Source organism: Anomaloglossus baeobatrachus, chromosome 10, assembly GCF_048569485.1.
Source record: "Anomaloglossus baeobatrachus isolate aAnoBae1 chromosome 10, aAnoBae1.hap1, whole genome shotgun sequence".
Classification (NCBI taxonomy): domain Eukaryota; kingdom Metazoa; phylum Chordata; class Amphibia; order Anura; family Aromobatidae; genus Anomaloglossus; species Anomaloglossus baeobatrachus.
The window spans coordinates 36,257,343-36,280,069 of NC_134362.1; the positions used below are offsets into that span (position 1 = coordinate 36,257,343).

Below are 22,727 nucleotides of genomic sequence, written 5' to 3' on the forward strand. Positions count from 1 at the left end.
TATAACCTCATGAAGTGACACTGGTCAGAATTGCAAAATTTGGTCTGGTCATTAAGGTGAAAATTAGCTCCGTCACTAAAGGGTTAAAAGGTCAATACCACAACATTGAAGGTTCTAGATTACAACTGTAGTGTTTGTTCACCTTGCTGTGTACATTTGAGCCAATCATTAAGCAATTCCATATCTTACAGATTTGGGCCCTTTAGTATAAACGTTTTCCATGTGAATAAGAAAAGTATTGACTATGGGTTTCCTACTCCTCGTCTCCTGTTTGGCTTTGGCCACCGCAGCTTATGGTAAATTCAACTAATGCATTAAAGTTTATTATTGAATTTACATCTAATTACAAAAATATTTATTTTGCATCATTAATTATAATATTTCCATAAATCAATAAACACAACAAGCAAATATATTTTATTATCTAGACAAGAAGATAAAATGTTATTTCTACATTTCACTTAATAAATATATCTAAACATTTTATAATGATAAAATCCTTGTTTGTTTGTTTTTTTTACCAGGCTGCGGAGTCCCCAATATCGCCCCGGTGGTCACCGGCTATGCCAGGATAGTCAATGGGGAGGAGGCAGTTCCGGGATCTTGGCCCCTGGCAAGTCTCTCTTCAGGTAATCATGGATATTAAATAAAAAGAAAAGGCAAAGATTGAATCTGAAAAGTAATGTTTAAAGGATTTCACTTATTTGCAAACTGTTTTCATACTCAGGATTGTATAAAACAGATTGTATCAGGATCAGCTTATAGGACGTGACCGTGACTTTTTGTTTTCTCCACCAAACAATTTTTTATAAATCTCAGCTGGAAAATAAAACAAAAAAATAAAATAAATTCCTCATATGAACACAAAGTGACTTAAAATTCAAATGAATAAGAACATTTCAAGTGATTTATTTTAGTGCTTTTTTTAGGAGTAAATCAACTCAAAACTCCGAAGAATCCTCTGTCTTCACATAGCTTTACATGCTGTGGTCAATATCTACTGTGGCATCTAAGCAGTGAAAGAGAGGGTGAAGCTATGTCACATGGTTGTAAAAATAATAAAAAACATACACAGTAAATATAAATATAAACAGTATATAGGAAAAATAATAAAGAACATACCTAGTAAATATAAATATAAATAGTATATAGTAAAAATAATAAAGAACATACATAGTAAATATAAATAGTATATAGTAAAAATAATAAAGAACATACATAGTAAATATAAATATAAACGGTATATAGTAAAAATAATAAAGAACATATATAAGTAAAAATAAATAGAAACAGTATATAGTAAAAATAATAAAGAACATACATAGTAAATATAAATATAAACACTATATAGTAAAAATAATAAAGAACATATATAGTAAATATAAATAAAAACACTATATTGTAAAAATAATAAAGAACATATATAAGTAAAAATAAATAGAAACAGTATATAGTAAAAATAATAAAGAACATATAGTAAATATAAATAAAAACAATATATTTTAAAAATAATAAAGAACATATATAAGTAAACATAAATAGAAACAGTACATAGTAAAAATAATAAAGAACATACATAGTAAATATAAATATAAACAGGAGATAGTAAAATTAATAAACAACATACCTAGTAAATATAAATATAAATAGTAAATAGTAAAAATAATAAAGAACATACATAGTAAATATAAATAAAAACAGTATATTGTAAAAATAATTAAGAACATACATAGTAAATATAAATATAAATAGTATAGAGTAAAAATAATAAAGAACATACATAGTAAATATAAATATAAATAGTATAGAGTAAAAATAATAAAGAACATACACAGTAAATATAAACAGTATATAATAAAAATAATAAAGAACATACATAGTAAATATAAATATAAACAGGAGATAGTAAAATTAATAAACAACATACATGGTAAATATAAATATAAATAGTAAAAATAATAAAGAACATACATAGTAAATATAAATATAAACAGTATATAGTAAAAATAATAAAGAACATACACAATAAATATAAACAGTATATAGTAAAAATAATAACAAACATACATAGTAAATATCAATATAAACAGTATATAGTAAAAAATAATAAAGAACATGCATAGCAAATATAAATCTAAACAGTATATAGTAAAAATAATAAAGAACATAAATTGTAAATATAAACATAAACAGAGCATAGCAAAAAATATAAAAAAAACTTATAGTAATTAGAAATATAAACACTAAATAGTAAAAATAATAAAAAAACATACATTGTAAATATAAACAGTATATAGTAAACATAATAAAAAAATATGGTAAATATAAACAAACAGTATATAGTAAAAATAAAGAAAATACACAATAAACATAAATCTAAAAAGTACATAGTAAACATGGTAAATATAAACATAAATGATACGTAGTAAAAATAATAAAGAACATAAATTGTAAATATAAACATAAACAGAACATAGTAAAAAAAATATTAAAAAACTTATATAGTAATTATAAATATAAACAGTACATAATAATTAAAAAGATGTATATAGTAATTATAAATAAAAATAGTATATAGTAAAAATAATAAAGAACATACATAGTAAATATAAACAGTATATAGCAAGAATAATAAAAAAATAATAATAAATATTAACATAAACAGTATATAGTGAAAATAATAAAGAACATACACAATAAATATAAACAAACAGTATATAATAAACATGGTAAATATAAATATAAATGGCACATAGTAAAAATAATAAAGAACATGAATTGGGAATATCAATATAAACAGTAAATAGTAAAAATAATAAACAACATATAATTATAAATATAAACAGTATATAGTAAAAATAATAAAGAACATAAATTGTAAATATAAACATAAACAAAACAGTAAAAAAAATATTAAAACAGTTATATAGTAATTATAAATATAAACAGTATATAGTAAAAATAATAAAGAACATAAATTGCAAATATAAACATAAACAGAACATAGCAAAAAAAATAATATATAAATATAAGCATAAACAGTATATAGTAAAAATAATAAAAAACATACATAGTAAATATAAATATACACAGTATGTAGTAAACATGGTAAATATATACAGTACATAATAAAAAATAAAGAACATACATTGTAAATATAAATAGTACATAGTAAAAATAATAAAAAAATATGGTAAATATAAACATAAACAGTATATAGTAAAAATAATAATGAACATACACAATAAATATAAATATAAATATAAACAGTATATACTAAACATGGTAAATATAAATAAAAATGGTACATAGTAAAAAAATAAAGATGATAAATTGTGTATATAAATATAAACAGTAAAAATAATAAAAAAAATTATAGATATAAACAGTACATAGTAAAACTAATAAAGAACATAAATTGTAAATATAAACTGAGCATAGTAAAATAATATAAAAAAACTTATATAGTAATTATAAATATAAACAGTACATAGTAAAAATAATAAAAGATGTATATAGTAAAAATGATAAAGAACATACATAGTAAATATAAACAGTATATAGTAAAAATAATAAAAGAAATATGGTAAATATAAATATACACAGTATATAGTAAACATGGTAAATATAAACAGTGCATAGTAAAAATAATAAAGAACATAAATTGTAAATATAAATAGTACATAGTAAAATTAATAAAAAACTTATATAGTAATTATAAATTTAAACAGTACATAGTAAAAATAATACAAGAAATATAGTAAATATAAATATAAACAGTACATACTAAAAATAATAAAAGAAATATAGTAAATATAAATATAAACAGTACATAGTAAAAATAATAAAAGAAATATAGTAAATATAAACATAAACAGTACATAGTAAAAATAAAGAACATACACAACAAAATATAAATATAAACAGTATATAGTAAACATGGTAAATATAAATATAAATGGCACATAGTAAAAATAATAAAGAACATAAATTGAGAATATCAATATAAACAGTAAATAGTAAAAATAATAAACAACATATAATTATAAATATAAACAGTACATAGTAAAAATAATAAAGAACATAAATTGTATATATGAACATAAACAGAACATAGTAAAAAAAGCAAAAAATATATATAATAAATATAAGCATAAACAGTATATAGTAAAAATAATAAAGAACATACACAGTAAATATAAATATGAACAGTATATAGTAGACATGGTAAATATAAACAGTACATAGTAAAAATAATAAAGAACATAAATTGTAAATATAAACAGTGCATAGTAAAAATATGAAAAAATATATGGTTAATATAAACATAAACAGTATATAGTAAAAATAATAAAGAACATACACAATAAATATAAATATAAACCGTATATAGTAAACATGGTAAATATAAATGGCACGTAGTAAAAATAATAAAGAACATAAATTGTGAATATAAATATAAACAGTATATAGTAAGACAGAGAGGGGTCCGCTGCTTCTCTACAGAGTGGGCGCTGGGCCCCTAACGCTGCCGGGCCCGGTCGCAGTCGGGATCTCTGCGATTGCGGTCGTTATGCCCCCGCTCTCCACATTGAGAGCATATGCACGCGCGGCAGAGCTGAGTATACAAGTGTATGAAATTGGTTGGTAGAAATAGCTGTGGGATGAAAGATTGCTTGGCACGTTTCTATTATACTTTTACTCTGATTGTTCCACTCCTGGTTTTGTCTGCAAATACTGAGGTAAAACACTGACCCAATACTAAATGTGTGCCCGTAGCCTAACAGTGCCAATGGTAATTCCTTACCTGAATTTTGGAACTGTAACCTGTGATTAAGGTGGCAGTAAGCCCTGTTGGATTTATATGCCTAGTGTTGTACATACTTACATTGCTCTGCTTATTTTACATAGATTTATCCTGCAATATTTTCTATATTATGGCTTTATATGTTACAGGACAATGGATGGCATTTTTGTGGAGGATCACTGATTAGCAGCAGCTGGGTAGTGACAGCAGCTCACTGCGGTGTTCTGTAAGTTCATGTGTTCACACCAGCCTTAAATGTTTAATTTTGCATAAATTGCATTTAACTCTTCATCAACATCCACTGTATGTCCATATGTATGAAATGGAAATTGCTAAGGGTTGTGTGACGCAGGGGCTAACAGCTGCCTGCAAATTCCACTATTGGCGCTACCTCAGATTCCAGCATTTTGACCACTTAAGGCAGGGATGTCAAACTCAAATACACAGAGGGTAAAAGTTAAAAACTTGAACAAAGTTGTGGGTCAACCTAGTCGCGGACCCCACAAAGTCCTCCATACAACATAATATGCCCCACATAGCCCTACATACAGAATAATGGGCCCCACATAGCCCTCCATACAGAATAATGGGTCCCACATATCCCTCCATACAGAATAATGGGCCACACATAGCCCTCAATACAGAATAATGGGCCACACATAGCCCTCCATACAGAATAATGGACCCCACATAGCCCTCCATACAGAATAATGGGTCCCACATAGCCCTCCATACAGAATAATGGGTCCCACATATCCCTGCATACAGAATAATGGGCCACACATAGCCCTCCATACAGAATAATGGGTCCCACACAGCCCTCCATACAGAATAATGGGTCCCACATAGCCCTCCATACAGAATAATGGGTCCCACATAGCCCTCCATACAGAATAATGGGTCCCACATAGCCCTCCATACAGAATAATGGGTCCCACATAGCCCTCCATACAGAATAATGGGTCCCACATAGCCCTCCATACAGAATAATGGGTCCCACATAGCCCTCCATACAGAATAATGGGCCCCACATAGCCCTCCATATAGAATAATGGGCCCCACATAGCCCTCCATACAGAATAATGGGTCCCACATAGCCCTCCATACAGAATAATGGGCCCCACATAGTCCTCCATACAGAATAATGGGCCCCACATAGCCCTCCATACAGAATAATGGGCCCCACATAGCCCTCCATACAGAATAATGGGTCCCACATAGCCCTCCATACAGAATAATGGGCCCCACATAGTCCTCCATACAGAATAATGGGCCCCACATAGCCCTCCATATAGAATAATGGGCCCCACATAGCCCTCCATACAGAATAATGGGCCCCACATAGCCCTCCATACAGAATAATGGGTCCCACATAGCCCTCCATACAGAATAATGGGTCCCACATAGCCCTCCATACAGAATAATGGGCCCCACATAGTCCTCCATACAGAATAATGGGCCCCACATAGCCCTCCATACAGAATAATGTGCTCCACATTGTCCTCCATACAGAATAATGGGCCCCACATAGCCCTCCATACAGAATAATGGGCCCCACATAGCCCTCCATACAGAATAATGTGCTCCACATAGTCCTCCATACAGAATAATGGGCCCCACATAGCCCTCCATACAGAATAATGGGTCCCACATAGCCCTCCATACAGAATAATGGGTCCCACATAGCCCTCCATACAGAATAATGGGTCCCACATAGCCCTCCATACAGAATAATGGGTCCCACATAGCCCTCCATACAGAATAATGGGTCCCACATAGCTCTCCATACAGAATAATGGGCCCCACATAGCCCTCCATATAGAATAATGGGCCCCACATAGCCCTCCATACAGAATAATGGGTCCCACATAGCCCTCCATACAGAATAATGGGTCCCACATAGCCCTCCATACAGAATAATGGGTCCCACATAGCCCTCCATACAGAATAATGGGCCCCACATAGTCCTCCATACAGAATAATGGGCCCCACATAGCCCTCCATACAGAATAATGTGCTCCACATAGTCCTCCATACAGAATAATGGGCCCCACATAGCCCTCCATACAGAATAATGGGCCCCACATAGCCCTCCATACAGAATAATGGGCCACACATAGCCCTCCATACAGAATAATGGGCCCCACATAGTCCTCCATACAGAATAATGGGCCCCACATAGCCCTCCATACAGAATAATGGGCCCCACATAGCCCTCCATACAGAATAATGGGCTCCACATAGCCCTCCATACAGAATAATGGGCTCCACATAGCCCTCCATACAGAATAATGGGCCTCACATAGCCCTCCATACAGAATAATGGGCCTCACATAACCCTCCATATAGTATAATGGGCCTGGTATAGCCCTCCATACAGAATAATAGGCCCCACATAGCCCTCCATACAGAATAATGGGCCCCACATAGCCCTCCATACAGAATAATGGGCCCCACATAGTCCTCCATACAGAATAATGGGCCCCACATAGCCCTCCATACAGAATAATGGCCCTACATAGTCCTCCATACAGAATAATGGGCCCCACATAGTCCTCCATACAGAATAATGGGCCCCACATAGCCCTCCATACAGAATAATGGGCCCCACATAGCCCTCCATACAGAATAATGGGCCCCACATAGCCCTCCATACAGAATAATGGACCCCACATAGCCCTCCATACAGAATAATGGGCCCCACATAGTCCTCCATACAGAATAATGGGCCCCACATAGCCCTCCATACAGTATAATGGGCCCTACATAGCCCTCCATACAGAATAATGGGCCCCACATAGCCCTCCATACAGAATAATGGGCCCCACATAGCCCTCCATATAGTATAATTGGCCTGGCATAGCCCTCCATACAGAATAATGGGCCCCACATAGCCCTCCATATAGTATAATGGGCCTGGCATAGCCCTCCATACAGTATAATGGGCCCCACATAGCCCTTCATACAGAATAATGGGCCCCACATAGCCCTCCATATAGTATAATGGGCCTGGCATATCCCTCCATACAGAAAAATAGGCCCCACATAGCCCTCCATACAGAATAATGGGCCCCACATAGCCCTCCATATAGTATAATGGGCCTGGCATATCCCTCCATACAGAAAAATAGGCCCCACATAGCCCTCTATATGGAATCTGCACCATCACATTTACAATCTCAAAATTTTGCACAGACGCCTCATTTGACTCAGGGAATGTCATAGACTATGTCTTGAGGGGAAAATTTAACCCCACGCTTTACAGTTATTCGTCAAACAAACTGCTTACATTAAAGTCAATGGAGCTGGGAGCTACAGGTCATTAATAGGAGCTGTGATTAGTTGCTATAGGAAACAAAGCACATTCTTAGTATACGAAGCTCATGTGTGAAGTAATATGATATCGGTGGAGAGACGGATAGAGAGAGAGACAGAGAGACAAAGTCAAACAGAGTCAGACACACACAGAGACAGAGACACAAAAAGACACACACACAAAAAGACAGACACACATAGAGACACAGAGACAGACACACAGAGACAAACACACATAGACAGACACACAGAGACACAAAAACAGAGACAGACACACATACAGACATAGACAAAGACTCATACAGAGACAGAGACACACAGACAGAGACACACATAGAGACACACAGACTGAGACATTCAGAGGCAGAGACACACAGAGACAGACACACAGAGACACATACACAGAAATGGAGAAACACAGCGACAGAGACAGAGACACACAGAGACAGAGACACACAGAGACACACAGAGACAGAGACACACAGAGACAGAGACACACAGAGACAGATACAGACACACACACAGACACAGAAACAGACACAGAGACAGAGACACACAGAGACAGAGACACAGAGACACAAAAAGACAGACACACATAGAGACACAGAAAGAGAGACACAGAGACAGACACACAGAGACAAACACACATAGACAGACACACAGAGACACAAAAACAGAGACAGACACACAGACATATACAGACATAGACAGAGACTCATAGATAGATAGAGACACACAGAGACACACAGACTTAGACATTCAGAGACAGAGACACACAGAGACACACACACAGAGATGGAGAAACACAGAGACAGAGAAATGCAGAAACAGAGACACACAGAGACAGACACAGAGACAGACAGAGACAGAGACACACACACAGAGATGGAGAAACACAGAGACAGAGAAATGCAGAAACAGAGACACACAGAGACAGACAGACACAGAAACAGACACAGAGACAGACAGAGACAGAGACACACAGAGAAAAAGAGACAGACAGAGAGAGAGAGGCATACAGAGATGGAAACAGAGGGAGATAGACAGTCAGAGAGGGAGAGTGAGAGAGACTTAGTTGCTATCCCAGTCAACGAAGGGTACCACAGCCAGTTATAAATATAAACATAAACAGTACATAGTAAAAATAAGGAAGAACATACACAGTAAATATAAATATAAACAGTACATGGTAAAAATAAGGAAGAACATACACAGTAAATATAAACATAAACAGTACATAGTAAAAATAAGGAAGAACATACACAGTAAATATAAATATAAACAGTACATGGTAAAAATAATAAAAAACATGCAATACCAAAAAAAAGAAGATTAGAAGACATTTATGAATATTTTCCTCCTTGCAGTAGTTGGATTTCTACTATGGAGATATATATATATATATATATATATATATATATATATATATATATATATATATATATATATATATATATATATATATATATATATATATATATATATATACATATATTTATAGATGGCAGATAATTTGCAGAAATGTCTATGATGGTCCTATTCTTCTAGATGGGATTTCCAGAAATTCACGCACATGCTGAAAAAAAACATTTTTTACTAGATTTGTATGTTTTACAAATGAATCACATATTACACAATATTAATTTCCTTTCTATTGTTTCTTATGTCAAATGATGTAATTCATATTAGTTACATGATCTATTTTTTGTAGTTTAACTGACCGCGTTGTCCTCGGAGAACATGACAGAAGTTCCTCGGCTGAAGCAATCCAATCTCTGACAGTTGCAAAAGTGAGTTTACACGTAGTTTACATGTCCAAATGTTTGGATTTGCAGTAAAATATAATAATTAGTATGAAACAAAGATGGATTTTAGAGTCATTTTCTATTTTTAAAGGTTTTTACTCACCCAAATTGGAATTCCAACACCATCAATAATGACATTTCCTTGATAAAACTCGCCACTCCAGCCGTTATTGGCAGCACTGTCTCCCCGGTGTGCTTGGCTAACCCTGGTGAAGTCTACGACGATGGCCGCATCTGTGTTACAAGTGGATGGGGAAAGACAAGATGGAATGGTATGATGAGAATTAGTGAAAAAGTTGACAAATTTTTGGAACTTGCTATTAAAGTTTTAAGTAAAATACAGAAACGTGCACATTTGTTTTGTAGTCAGGAAGGTTTTTTTTAATGAGACACCGCTATAGAACACAAGCAAAACCATATGGGACAAATGTCCATAAAATATGTGTGAAAAACTAAACAGCTTCTCTGCTAGCCTGCTGGTTACCGCTAGGATCACATGTTGTTGAAAACCCATCACATTTACCCCCTGCATTTTTAAGATGGTGGAATCTGTCTTCCCATGCCGACTATAGCTTACTGCTGTGTAAGTCTGTTTGCTGGTGTGTTCCAATCCTGCTGGTGATTATATTTCGTGGTGGTTGGAGTTGTTGTGGAATTATTTCATCATCTTGTTGTTTCCTCCCTGCTCTTATTGTCTTATGCCTTTGTGTGAGTGTGCTGTGAGATAGAGTTTTGGTTTCCCCTGTATGTCTATCTCTTGGTTTTATCACGGCCCTGTCCCGACCTACCCCGGGGTAGGTGAGAGGGGGTGTATAAGATCAGGACTGGTAAGTAGAAGGGCCAGGAAGGCGGCTCAGACATCTCCACCTTCAGAGTTATCTCTGAGATCAGGGATAACAAGGGTCCCCCTAACCTGAGGGCGAGCTAGGCTCAACGATTTCCTGCTCTACCCATAGTCACATTGTAACAATTGTCCTGCGTGATAAAACAGCACATTTTAGAGTACACTTTTATTGGCAATAAAATGTGCAATAATTATGTTGTTTAATCAGCATCATGATATGCCACACTTGTGATGCGGATGGATTATCTCGGTAAAGGAGAAGCGCTCACTAACACAGATTTAGACAAATTTGTGAACCCCTTCACCCCCAGCCGATTTTCCGTTTTTTGCTCCCCTTCTTCCGAGAGCCGTAACATTTTTATTTTTCCGTCAATCTTGCCATATGAGGACTTGTTTTTTGCAGGACGAGTTGTACTTTTAAATGAAACCACAAGTTTTACTATATAGTGTACTGGAAAATGGCAAAAAAATTCCAAGTGTGGAAAAATTGCAAGAAAAGTGTGATTGCACGATTGTTTTTATTCACTATTTTATCCACTGTGTTCAATATATGGTAAAACTGATGTGTCTGTGTGATGCCCCAAGTCAGTATGTGTTTGTAGACATGAAACATGCAAAGGTTTACTTTTATCTAAGGGGTTAAAAAAAAAAAAAAAATCAAAGTTTGTCCAAAAAAAGTGGAGCACTTTTTGTGCCATTTTCTGCAACCTGTAGCGTTCTCACTTATCAGGATCTATGGCCCAATAATAGCTTATGTTTTGCGTCTCGAGCTGACGTTTTTAATGGAACAATTTTTGTGCAGATGCTACGTTTTGATCGCCTGTTATTGCATTTTGTGCAAAATTTGTGGCAATGAAAAATTGGAATTTTGGCATTTGGATTTTTTTGCCGCTACGCTGTTTACCGATCAGATTAATTGATTTTATATTTTGATAGATGGGCATTTCTGGACCCGCTGATACCAAAAAAGTGTATTTTTTTTTTAAACCCTTTAATTTTCAATTGGGGCAAAAGGGGTGATTTGAACTTTGTTTTTTTTTATTTTTTAAAACTTTTTTTTACTTTTTTTCTTTATTTTACTAGTTCCCCTAGGGGACTATAACGATCAGCAGTCTGATCGCTCATTCATTTCTGCTGATCACACCTACACAGCTGAGAACAACAGAAATACTCACCTCTTGTCACTGGCAGCAGTCGGCCAGGTGAAACAGGAAGTGACTCATGCTTGCTACAGGAGTCATCAAAAATGACCCTTTGCTACCAGGACAACCATCTGCTCACAGTGATAACGTCACTGCGACGCCGATGGAGCTGGGTGACTAAAGATTTACCGCGACCGGCATTTAAATGGCACTGTGACATTTTCACAGTGCCATTTAAGGCGTTAACAGGCACGGGTGGAACGCAGATTCACTTGTGTCTGCGAGGCACACATGTAAGCTGTAAAAATCAGGGATGACACTATGATGGTTTAGGATGTAATATTGCTGCCCGCAGTCATTAAGTGGTTAAGACAAAAAGGTATTTTGTGTACATCGAAAAAGTCTTAGATCTTTAAGTTCAGCTCATGAAAAATAGGTGCAAAAACAAAAGTGTTGTGTTTTTAATTTTGTTATATATATATATATATATATCTATATATCTATCTATCTATCTATCTAGATATATATATATATATATATATAGATATATATAGATATATATATATATACACAGTATATATATTATTCTTTTTGAGAATCATAATCATTCTCTGGTAACACAAAACCTGCAAAAACAGACAAACAGTCAAGTACAGACTGTGTCCTATGATAGTTCTCAGTATATGACCCCCAAATTAATGACGTTCATCCACTAAACGCGGATGTTGAACACATTTATAAAACTATTTGTGACCTACAGCGTGTCCTCAACACATAGCATATATGCTATATGGGAACATAGGCTTGATGTAGGAGACAGTCTCTGGCTGGACTATAAAATAGAATACCCAATAAATCCAATATATATTAGGGTTGATATATTTACAGTTAATTACATTTTTAAATTAATTCATGCATTGTAACTAGTTATATAAAAGTCACAAAACAAAATAAAACTTGTTAATATACTCAATACTTTATGTTCTGAACAGCCGCAAACACTCCCAGCAAACTGCAGCAGACCGCCCTGCCCGTGCTGTCCAACGCTCAATGTAAGACCTACTGGGGAAGCAACATCAGTGATATCATGGTCTGCGCTGGAGCTGCCGGATCCTCTTCTTGCATGGTTTGTATTAGCGGATGAATCCTTGATTTTTTTTAGTATGTTTGCAGTGTATGTTGGTTCTTAGTTGTTTTAAGAAAACATTTAATGATGTTTCCATCTGTACCATAAGTTCAGAGTGTGTCATGAAATGATAAATTGAGTACTGCAATAGATGTAGACTAGAACCAGTGTTGAGATGTCTTGGCTCTGATTTTCAGTCTCTGCTGTCCTCCAGAGCCAGTGCTCTGTTGTTGTATTGAGCTCGGTGGTCAGGTTGTTTTCCAGCATCAAGTCCTGCTTTGATGCTGGGAGAAAGCACAGCCGAGGTCAGTGTACGATTCGGAGGTCAGACTCCAGGGGGTAACGTCAGGACACAGGTAGAAAGCAGAGCTGAGGTCAGTGTACGATTTGGAGGTGAGAATCCAGGGGGTAACTTCAGGACACAGGGAAAAAGTGGAGCAAAGGTCAGGGTACGATCCAGACGTCAGACTCCAGGGGGTAATGTCAGGACACAGGGAGAACGCGGAGCCAAGGTCAGGGTACGAGCCGGAGGTCAGGAGCCCGGAGGTAACGTCAGGATATGGGGAGAAAGCGGAGCCAAGGTCAGAGTATGACCCAAATGTCAAGAGTCAGGAGTTAACGTCAGGATACAAGAAGAAAGTGGAGTCGAGGTCAGGGTACGAGCCAGAGGTCAGAATTCAGGGGGAGGGGGTAGCGTCAGGATAAGTGGAACGGGCAGAGAAGTGTAACTAAAGTCTGGGGTAGAGAGACAAGATCATAACCGTACACTTACAAGTGCCAGAAGCACAAACTGCAGCACAGGAACTATGACTGCAGGTGTTCCAGGTGAAGTTGCTCCCTAATGAAGCAGAGCACTCACCTGGAATGTTAAGCCAGGGAACCGGCCCCTCCTTGTGTCCTGACGTTACCTCATGGCTCCTGACATTACTTCCTGGTTCCTGATCTCTGGTTTGTTGACTACTCCTCCATTCACTACTTACTAGTTGTAGCTAGTGACACCTAGTGGTTTAGCATCACATGAGAGCTGCCAATGGTAGTATATGAGCTTAGCTACATTGTAAATCGGAGGTGCAGAGTCATTGATTGATATATCTTGATTGACAGAGCTAATTGAAATCAGCAGCTTGCTCTAGTCTGCTAGAGAGCCAACAATGTCTGCAGCCTCAGCGTGCACTGTCAATCAAAGTAGCACTGACTCAGCCCTTTTGGTTCCACCAAGGGTGCACCAAAGCCATATCATTTCCTTTCGAAATTAATCGTTTTTTTCCTCCATCTAAACCACTAAAAGCGATACTAAAATTTTTATAGGTGCCAAATCCCCTATATAACTGTAAACATTTTGTTGTTATTTTGGGGATGAAAAACTCCCTTTAATTCAAGGCTATGGACACCTTTGGCATGGATAATATTATGTTACATATATTAGTGATTACAATGTGTTAAAAAGGATGCACTATATTTTAGATTGTCAATTCCACTGCTTCACACATTTTCAGATTCCCTCGTGTAGTTGGCAACCTGGTCCTAGGTTTACTCACCTCCCCTTTTGGGTATTTGCAAAAGGATAAGGGAGGTTGAAGTTTAAAATCAAAATGGAGAGCTATTTTGTTGCTGACTGCAAAGGGTTACTGACATGTGAAAAACGTCACTGAGGTTTCCTGACAGAACCGATTCTATTAGGCTATGTTCACACATCAGTTTTGTGGCATCAGGCACAATCCGGCGTGTGCCTGATGCAACGAGTCCGGTGCAGAATATGCAAAAACGGATGCGCCGGATCCTTTTTTTTTTGACGTATCCGTTAAAAAACGGATACGGCGCATCTGTTTTTGATTAGTTTCATCCGTTTTTTACAATAAATTGGAGCATGCTCAGTTTAAAAAAATGTATCTGGCGGCCACATCCATTTTTTGCCGCATTGCGCCATATCCGGCGTCCATAGGCTTCCATTGTAAATCACGCCTTATCGCGCTGGATCCGGTGCGATACATTATTTTTTCAGAAATAAAAAACGTTCAATGAGACGTTCCATCTGGCCGCCGCATTGAGTAATTACGCCGGATCTGTCAAAATCCGGATGCAACGCAAGAGCATCAGGCACAATCCGGCGCAAATACAAATCAATGGGGATAAAACGGACCCGGAGCCAGATCCGTTTTATCCGGTTTTTTTTTCGGATTTTGCCTGATGGAAAAAAACTGATGTGTGAACGTAGCCTTAAGGTGGAGTTACACGCTACGATTTATCTGACGATATGTCGTCGGGGGTCACGGTTTCCGTGACGTACATCTGACATCGTTAGCGACGTCATTGTGTGTGACACCTACGAGCGACTCCGAATGATCGCAAATAGGTTGAAAATCGTTGATCGTTGACACGTCGTTCAGTTTCAAAATATTGTTCGTCATTTGGATCGCAGCAGACCTATTGCTACGTTTGACACCCTGCCAACGACGAACAACATCCAAACGACCGCCGTGGTCAAACAATATATCGCTGATCGCTGTTGCGTCATTTGTGAGATTGTTACGTGTGACCGCAAATAAACGACCTATGTGCGATCTTGGCGAATCGTAACAACGATCTGGGCGTGTCACATCGTTTAACAGATCGTCAGATAAATCGTAGCGTGTAAAGCGGCCTTTAGTTGACACTGGGCTGCTCTCTTCTCTTTACAGAGATATGAGAGGAGCAGTAATATCACTGCAGTGCTCAGATCACAGTAATGCTACAGTTCAACAGTCACCATCAAACATGAATGTATTAGATACAAACTCTGTAGACTGTATCACACGTGATAGGATTAGATACATGACTACAGACTGTATCTCACATTATACGAGATGGTCTAGCACATATGATAGAAGTAAATACATGAACTGTATCACACATGATAGGATTAGATGTACAGACTGTATCACATCACACATGATATGTGTCATGGTTCCGATTTGCGTTGCGTCTTGCGTGCCATGACGTGCTGTTATGCTTCTCTGCCCCGAGCCTTTTGCCTTGAGATTCTCGGCTGTTTTGCCCTCCTGTGGACAGGTTGCTACTCTGCATCAAGTCCGTCGCTGGTGCTGTGAACGGCTTGCTCACATGCTTCTCATTGCGGATAATTGCTCTGCTTTATCAGGGAGTATACTCACCGGAACGACGCCAGTCATATTGCGTGGTTCTGCACTAAGTGCTTTCAGCTCCTGTTTGTGTCTGGTTCTGATCTTGGCTACTTGACCAAGGACTGTTACTGACTCTGCTTTGCCCACCCTCCTTGACCTTGATGTTGCCTCCTGGTATCCTGACCCTTGGCCTGTATTCTGACCTCTGGCTTGCACCCTGACCTTGGCTCCATTTTCTCCCTGTATCCTGACGTTAACTCCTGGCTCCTTGTTGTTGCCTCCTGGTATCCTGACCATGTCTCTGCCTGCTCCCTGTATCTTATACTTACTCTCCTGGTATCCTGACCCTAAGACTCTATCTGTACTTTGTTTCTGTCTACTCCCTGTGTGTTGTCATGTCCTACTGGTTAGGGATCCTGGCCTGTCTGACTTTCTCTCTGCTCACTCTAGTGATTCCAGTGTCATCTAGTGACAAACCTCATACTGTGCCACATAGTGTCCAATACTCCATCCAGCGTCACCTAGTGACTAGTATCACTACTCTGTGGTGTCAAACATCACAATAAGATTAGATACATTACTGTGCTGACTCCATCACACATAAAAAGATTAGATACATGGACTAGCACATATGATAGTATTAAATGTGTGACGCCCTAACAGGTCAGGTAGTCACACATAGGCCCCGCATAACACCAATCCCTCACCTAGGTTGCATTCAGCCAACCAAAAACAATAGTTACCTCCCCCAGGGAAAGACAGGCACACCAGTGGGCGGGACCAGATGGAAGGAAACGCTCACCTAGGGGTCTAGAGAGCCCGGGGCAGAAAAAACAGATCAGATTAGTTTGGAGTGGAGTGGAGTCCAGGCCTGTGCTATAAGCCTGAGGCTGAACTGACAGGTGTCAGGGTCGGAGCCCTGACACATTGGCTAGGTGGCAGTTGGTGGGCCCGTAACTAGTAGGAGATGGGAAGACGGCTCGGCAGAACCGAGGTGGACCGGGGAAGGGTTGGAGCCCACCGGTACCGACACCGGGGACCCGACCGGAAACCGTGCACAGAGGGGGTACTCGGACCCTGAAGCCAGGACCGGATCCAACGGCCAGGCTAATCAACTGATTGACGGCAGGATTATAGGTTCAGTCCCAACCTAAGTCCCGAAAAGAGACAGCCACCCGCAGAGAGGGATAAGGCATCCGTCAGAGCCTGTAGATCCCATGGGTCAGCGTCAGCGGGCACGGCTCCCAACAGTATTACTGGGAGCAGACTCCCGCGTTCCAGACCGGGAAGTCCACAATACTACAAAACAGTGCAGAGGGAAGAGATACAGACCACCAGCCCGGGTGGGGGACCAGAATACATCCGGCCACGGCGGCCAGCCACCATTACCTTGGTTAACCATTGGACTTGTCTGACTTCTTTAATCGTGAGTAAGCTGAGACTCCGTGGTCTGACCAGGCGCACCAGTCTCTGCCATCACCGTCCCCTGCACCAAGTCACCGGATCCCGAGGCAACCATCCCTACCCACGGAGGGGTTAACAACAAGCTGCCACCCCATCGCCCCGGGTGTCTCACAACAGCAGCGGTAGTGCCACATCTCACCACACACCGTGGGTGGCTTTACAGGCAATTTACTACCATCCCTGTACAAATATGTCCCCTTTTAGTCGGAGTGTCCGCGCGACCCCCGGGTCCAGAGGAATTCCTTGAGCCACACTGCGGATCCGGATCCGAGCAGCGCCGGTTGCTGGCACGGGGGCGGCACAAATGCACAAACTGTATCACACATGATAGGAAACATGGACTGTATCACAAATGATTGGACTGGATATCCGGCTCAGTAGACTGTATCACATGATAGGTTTAGATGCACAGATTGTATTACACGTGATGAGATTAGATATTTGGCCCTGCTCAGTGTAAAGTCTCATTCAGATGTCCGCAATGCATGAACACCTAAATGAGGCTTTACTGCTGCTTTTGCATAGCGCACCTGAAGAGATGACTTTCTCAATGGTTACCACGCGCTTTACATTGAAGCTGAATGTGAAGAGTGCTGTAGCCAGTGACAAAGTCATCTCATCTCATGCACTTTGCGGAAGCAGCAGTAAAGCATCATCCAGAACACCGCAGCATGATGATTTCACTACTATGCTCTGAACAATGAGTAATGCCAAACTACCAGAAGTCACCGCCACAGTTCTGTCACCGATCATTTGAGGTCTGTATTGGTAACATCTTCCAGTGGGGAGAACAGCTTGGAAACCTGGCATTAGTACTACAATGCCAGGCTACTTGGTCATCCTGAAAATTTCAAAAAGCTCCCATGAACAAAATAGAAGGCAAAAAATTGCGAACAGGAGACAAAACACCAAAAGTTACAAATATTAAAAAAAATATATGTTTTATTAGAAAGTTTTTAAAAATTTAAATATTACAATGCTTTACATTACAATTACTGGGAACAAAAAATACTAAAAAGACAGGGTTATTCCAAAAAGGCAAAAGACGAGGGGAATAAATACCAGAGGGTCCACCAAAAATCTATAGTTAAATATCCATCAGATGACAACATAAAAATAAATAAAGAAAATACCAGAAAAAGAATTATGCGGGCGTCACACGGTACGATATATCGGGCGATATGTCATCGGGGTCATGTCGTTAGTGACACACATCCGGCATCGTCAGACATATTGTACCGTGTGACACCTCGGAACGACTGTCAACGAGCAAAAATACTCACCTTATCGTTGCTCGTTGTCACGTCGTTCATTTTCAAAAAGTCGTTTCTTCTTCTGTGCTCCGGTTGTTCATCGTTCCCGAGGCAGCACACGTCGCTCCGTGTGACACCTCGGGAACGATGAACACAGCTTACCTGCGTCCCGCCAGCAATGCGGAAGGAAGGAGGTGGGCGGGATGTTACGTCCCGCTCATCTCCGCCCCTCCGCTTCTATTGGGCGGCGGCAGTGTGACGTCGCTGTGACGCCGAACGTCCATCCCCCTTCAGAAAGAGGATGTTCGCCGCCCACAGCGAGGTCGTTTGGAAGGTAAGTACGTGTGATGGGGGTAAACGAGTTTGTGCGACACGGGCAACAAATTGCCCGTGTCGCACAAACGATAGAGGTGGGTACGATCGCTCGTGCGATCGCACGATAGATCGTCCCATGTGACACCCGCATAAGATGCAGTGCATTTCCAATATTAAAGTTCCAAAAGCAGATGTTTATATAATGATAAGGTGCAATAGATCTCAAGTAGAAATACTGCAACAGAGACTGCAAAGATAAAGCAATGGAAAGGGATATAGAATACCTAGAAAGAGGGTCCGTGGAACTCATCAGCCTGACGCGCGTTTCGTCTTGCATTAGACTTCCTCGGGGGGGGGGGGGGTGGGTAGTGAAGTGAATGGTCTTGGTCACCCTGTTATCGCTGAACACTGTATGAGTGGTGGTTACAGTGGGAAATTGTAGCTCAGATTACAACAATGGGCTACAAGAAAATGGTGCCAGGCTCCACCTACAGCTGTAACCTGTACAGCCCAGGGGGCATACCCAGTTCACAGCTGATCTAATTACAGGATGGGAGATTGCAGTTGGTGCCTGTACTGAGTCTCTTCTAGCCTTATTTCTGCTGTATTTCCGGTAGTATTTCTCCGACAAAGATGAAAATATTGTACACATGTATTAATTGCAAAGGTGACATGATTGGTTAATTGCTTGTATTGAAATTTACCAATTTCATTCTATATTTTTTCCCCAATATAGGGTGATTCTGGTGGACCCCTTGTGTGCCAAGCAAATGATGCTTGGGTGCTGATTGGTATTGTGTCTTGGGGAAGCAGCACTTGCTCAGTATCTTCTCCAGGTGTCTATGCCCGTGTCACTGAGCTCCGTGGCTGGGTGGACCAGATTCTTGCTGCCAATTAATGGACTACAGCTCATTATTTTCTTAAAAGAATAAAAATAAACATTTTTATTTACAATTTTGGATTCTATTTCCTTTTGATATTTCTTTAAATGTGTTACTTTCAAAATGTTTCTTTAGACTTTCAAGAGATCATACAGTATAAGCCATATATGTTTACATGGTTTAGGTAGGTTTTTTGTGTGTGACTTCAATGACATACAGCAGGTGAAGGGAGAACTGCAAGTGATCAATACTGCTTTCCTCCCTGACAAAGTGGCTGTTATATTTCCACGATTAATACATAATAGCAAGTTATCGTGCTTAATATGTACAGTTGAAACCAGAAGTTTCTCTCCGCTTTCTATAAAGACAGATCTGCAGGTTTTTTCTCACTATCTGACATGAAATCAGAATAAACCTTTCCTGTTTTCGGTCAATTAGGAACCAAAATGATTTCTATTTGCCAAATTCCAGAATAATGAGAGAGAAAATGTTTTAAGGAATTTTTAATACCTTCTACAAAGTTAAAAGTTTACATACATTTCATTAGTATTTGGTACAATTGCCCTTATACTGTATGACTTGGGTCAAACGTTTTGGATCTCCTTCCACAAGCTTCTCACAATAGTTGGTAGGAATTTGAGCCCATTCCTCCTGACAGAACTGGTGTAACTGGACCATGTTTGTAGGTCGCCTTGCTCGCACCGGCCTTTTCAACTTTGCCCATAAATTTGCAATAAGATTGAGGTCAGGGCTTTGTGATGGCCACTCGAAAACATTGACTTTGTTATCCTTAAACCACTTTGTAACCAGTTTGGCAGTATGCTGCAGGTCATTGTCCATTTGGAAGACCCATTTCCGCCCAAGCTTTAAGTTACTGGCTGATGTCTTGAGATGTTTCTTCAGTATTGCCAAATAATCTTCTTCCTCATGATACCATCTATTTTGTGAAGTGCACCAGTCCCTTCTGCAGCTAAACAACCGCACATTTTCTGTGCAATTGGTATATCTGCCAACTACTCGTCTTTCCCATGAATAGCCTTTCCTTGTGTACCCTGCTTTCTGTGCAATTGGTATGTCGGTAAGTGACCACTCCATGAACCCCCATTCTCACTTTTCTTTATGACCCCCTGTTATCTCTGCCTATGCTATCCAACAGCTGGGTTCAGCTTTGAGTTAAGTAATTAAGAGGAGCACCAGCCCCTCTCTTCTGTGATCCACCTGAGTGCCTTGTTAACACTATATATCTGTAGCACACTGTCGGCGTGTGGATCCTTAAGTGTGGGTCTATAAGTGTGCAGAAAATGAATTAGGCCAGAATTGGGCCAGAAGGGACCGGAAGGTAACTGGATACATAGTCACAGTAAACAATGTTTGTGTGTGTTTTTAATTTCACCTCTATAATACTTCACTTTCTATTTTCGCCTCTGATCCCTACACCCAGTAATGAGCTATTCATCTCTCCCTCCATCCTCCCCACCCATCTCACCCTCTCCTCAGATCTGTTCCTCCACTTTACACCCTGTGTCTCCAGACACACACGGCCACCTCACGGCCTCTCCTGCTCCCACCTACTAACACTCTCTCTGCTTCTCCTCACTGCTGGGGATATCTCTCCAAATCCTGGCCCTCCTCACCACATCCCTATTGTCACATGTAACTGCCATCCACACAACGCTAATTTCCGCAACCCTTCTAACCATATACCCATTCACCCAGCTCCGGCTCCCCCAGTCCCACTAACAGGAGCTCTATGGAACGCTCGCTCTGTGTGCAACAAACTATCCTACATTCATGATCTTTTCATCACTAATAAATTTTCCTTCCTCGCCATCACAGAAATCTGCCTCATCCCCTCTGACACTGCCTCTCCGGCTCACCCCCTCTGACACAGCCTCTCCTGCTGCACTTTCTTATGGTGGTCTCCAACTCTCTAACACCCCCCGCCCCAGTAACAAGCATGGTGGAGGAGTTGGTTTGCTCCTGTCCGACCAATGCTCCTTTACACTAATTCCACTTCCACCCTCGGTTACTCTCCCCTCTTTTGAGGTGCACTCCGTACGCATCTACTCCCCTTCCAACCTCCAACTGGCTGTCATTTATCGCCCCCCAGGGCCAGCCACTGCCTTTTTTGACCATTTCACCACCTGGCTACTACACTTCCTTTCCACCGACATCCCCACCATCATCATGGGTGACTTTAACATCCCCATTGACACTTCCCACTCATCTGTCTCCAAACTTCTAACACTCACTTCCTCCTTCGGTCTCACCCAATGGTCCTCTGCAGCTACTAACAAAGATGGCCACACGCTGGACCTCATCTTCACTCGCCTCTGTTCCCTATCTAACCTCTCTAACGTGCCTCTCCCCCTGTCTGACCACAACCTACTCATTCTCATTCCTCTCTTCTCCAAGTACACAACCCCCCCTCCACAAACCTTCACACCCCCGCAGAAATCTCAATCACCTTGACTTACATGCACTTTCTCAGTCTCTTTTCCCTCTTGCAGACATTGCTTCTTCAAACAATGCAGATGCTGCTGCCACTTTATACAACACCACCATCTCTGCAGCTCTCGAATCAGCTGTCCCCCTCACACACACCAAAACCCGCACAATCAACAGGCAACCCTGGCACACGAGTCAGACTAAAGAA

General features: G+C 39.5%; 1 protein-coding gene across 1 annotated transcript; it reads left to right on the forward strand.

Annotated features, from left to right (window-relative positions):
* The first annotated feature begins 244 nt into the window (after window positions 1-244).
* LOC142255433 (chymotrypsin B-like) lies at window positions 245-20,088 on the forward strand. Its single transcript, XM_075327053.1, is given in 8 exon segments — window positions 245-296; window positions 525-607; window positions 609-629; window positions 4,957-5,033; window positions 9,834-9,912; window positions 10,019-10,199; window positions 12,906-13,039; window positions 19,927-20,088. Coding segments are annotated over 8 exon segments (789 nt in total).
* Window positions 20,089-22,727: the final 2,639 nt, after the last annotated feature.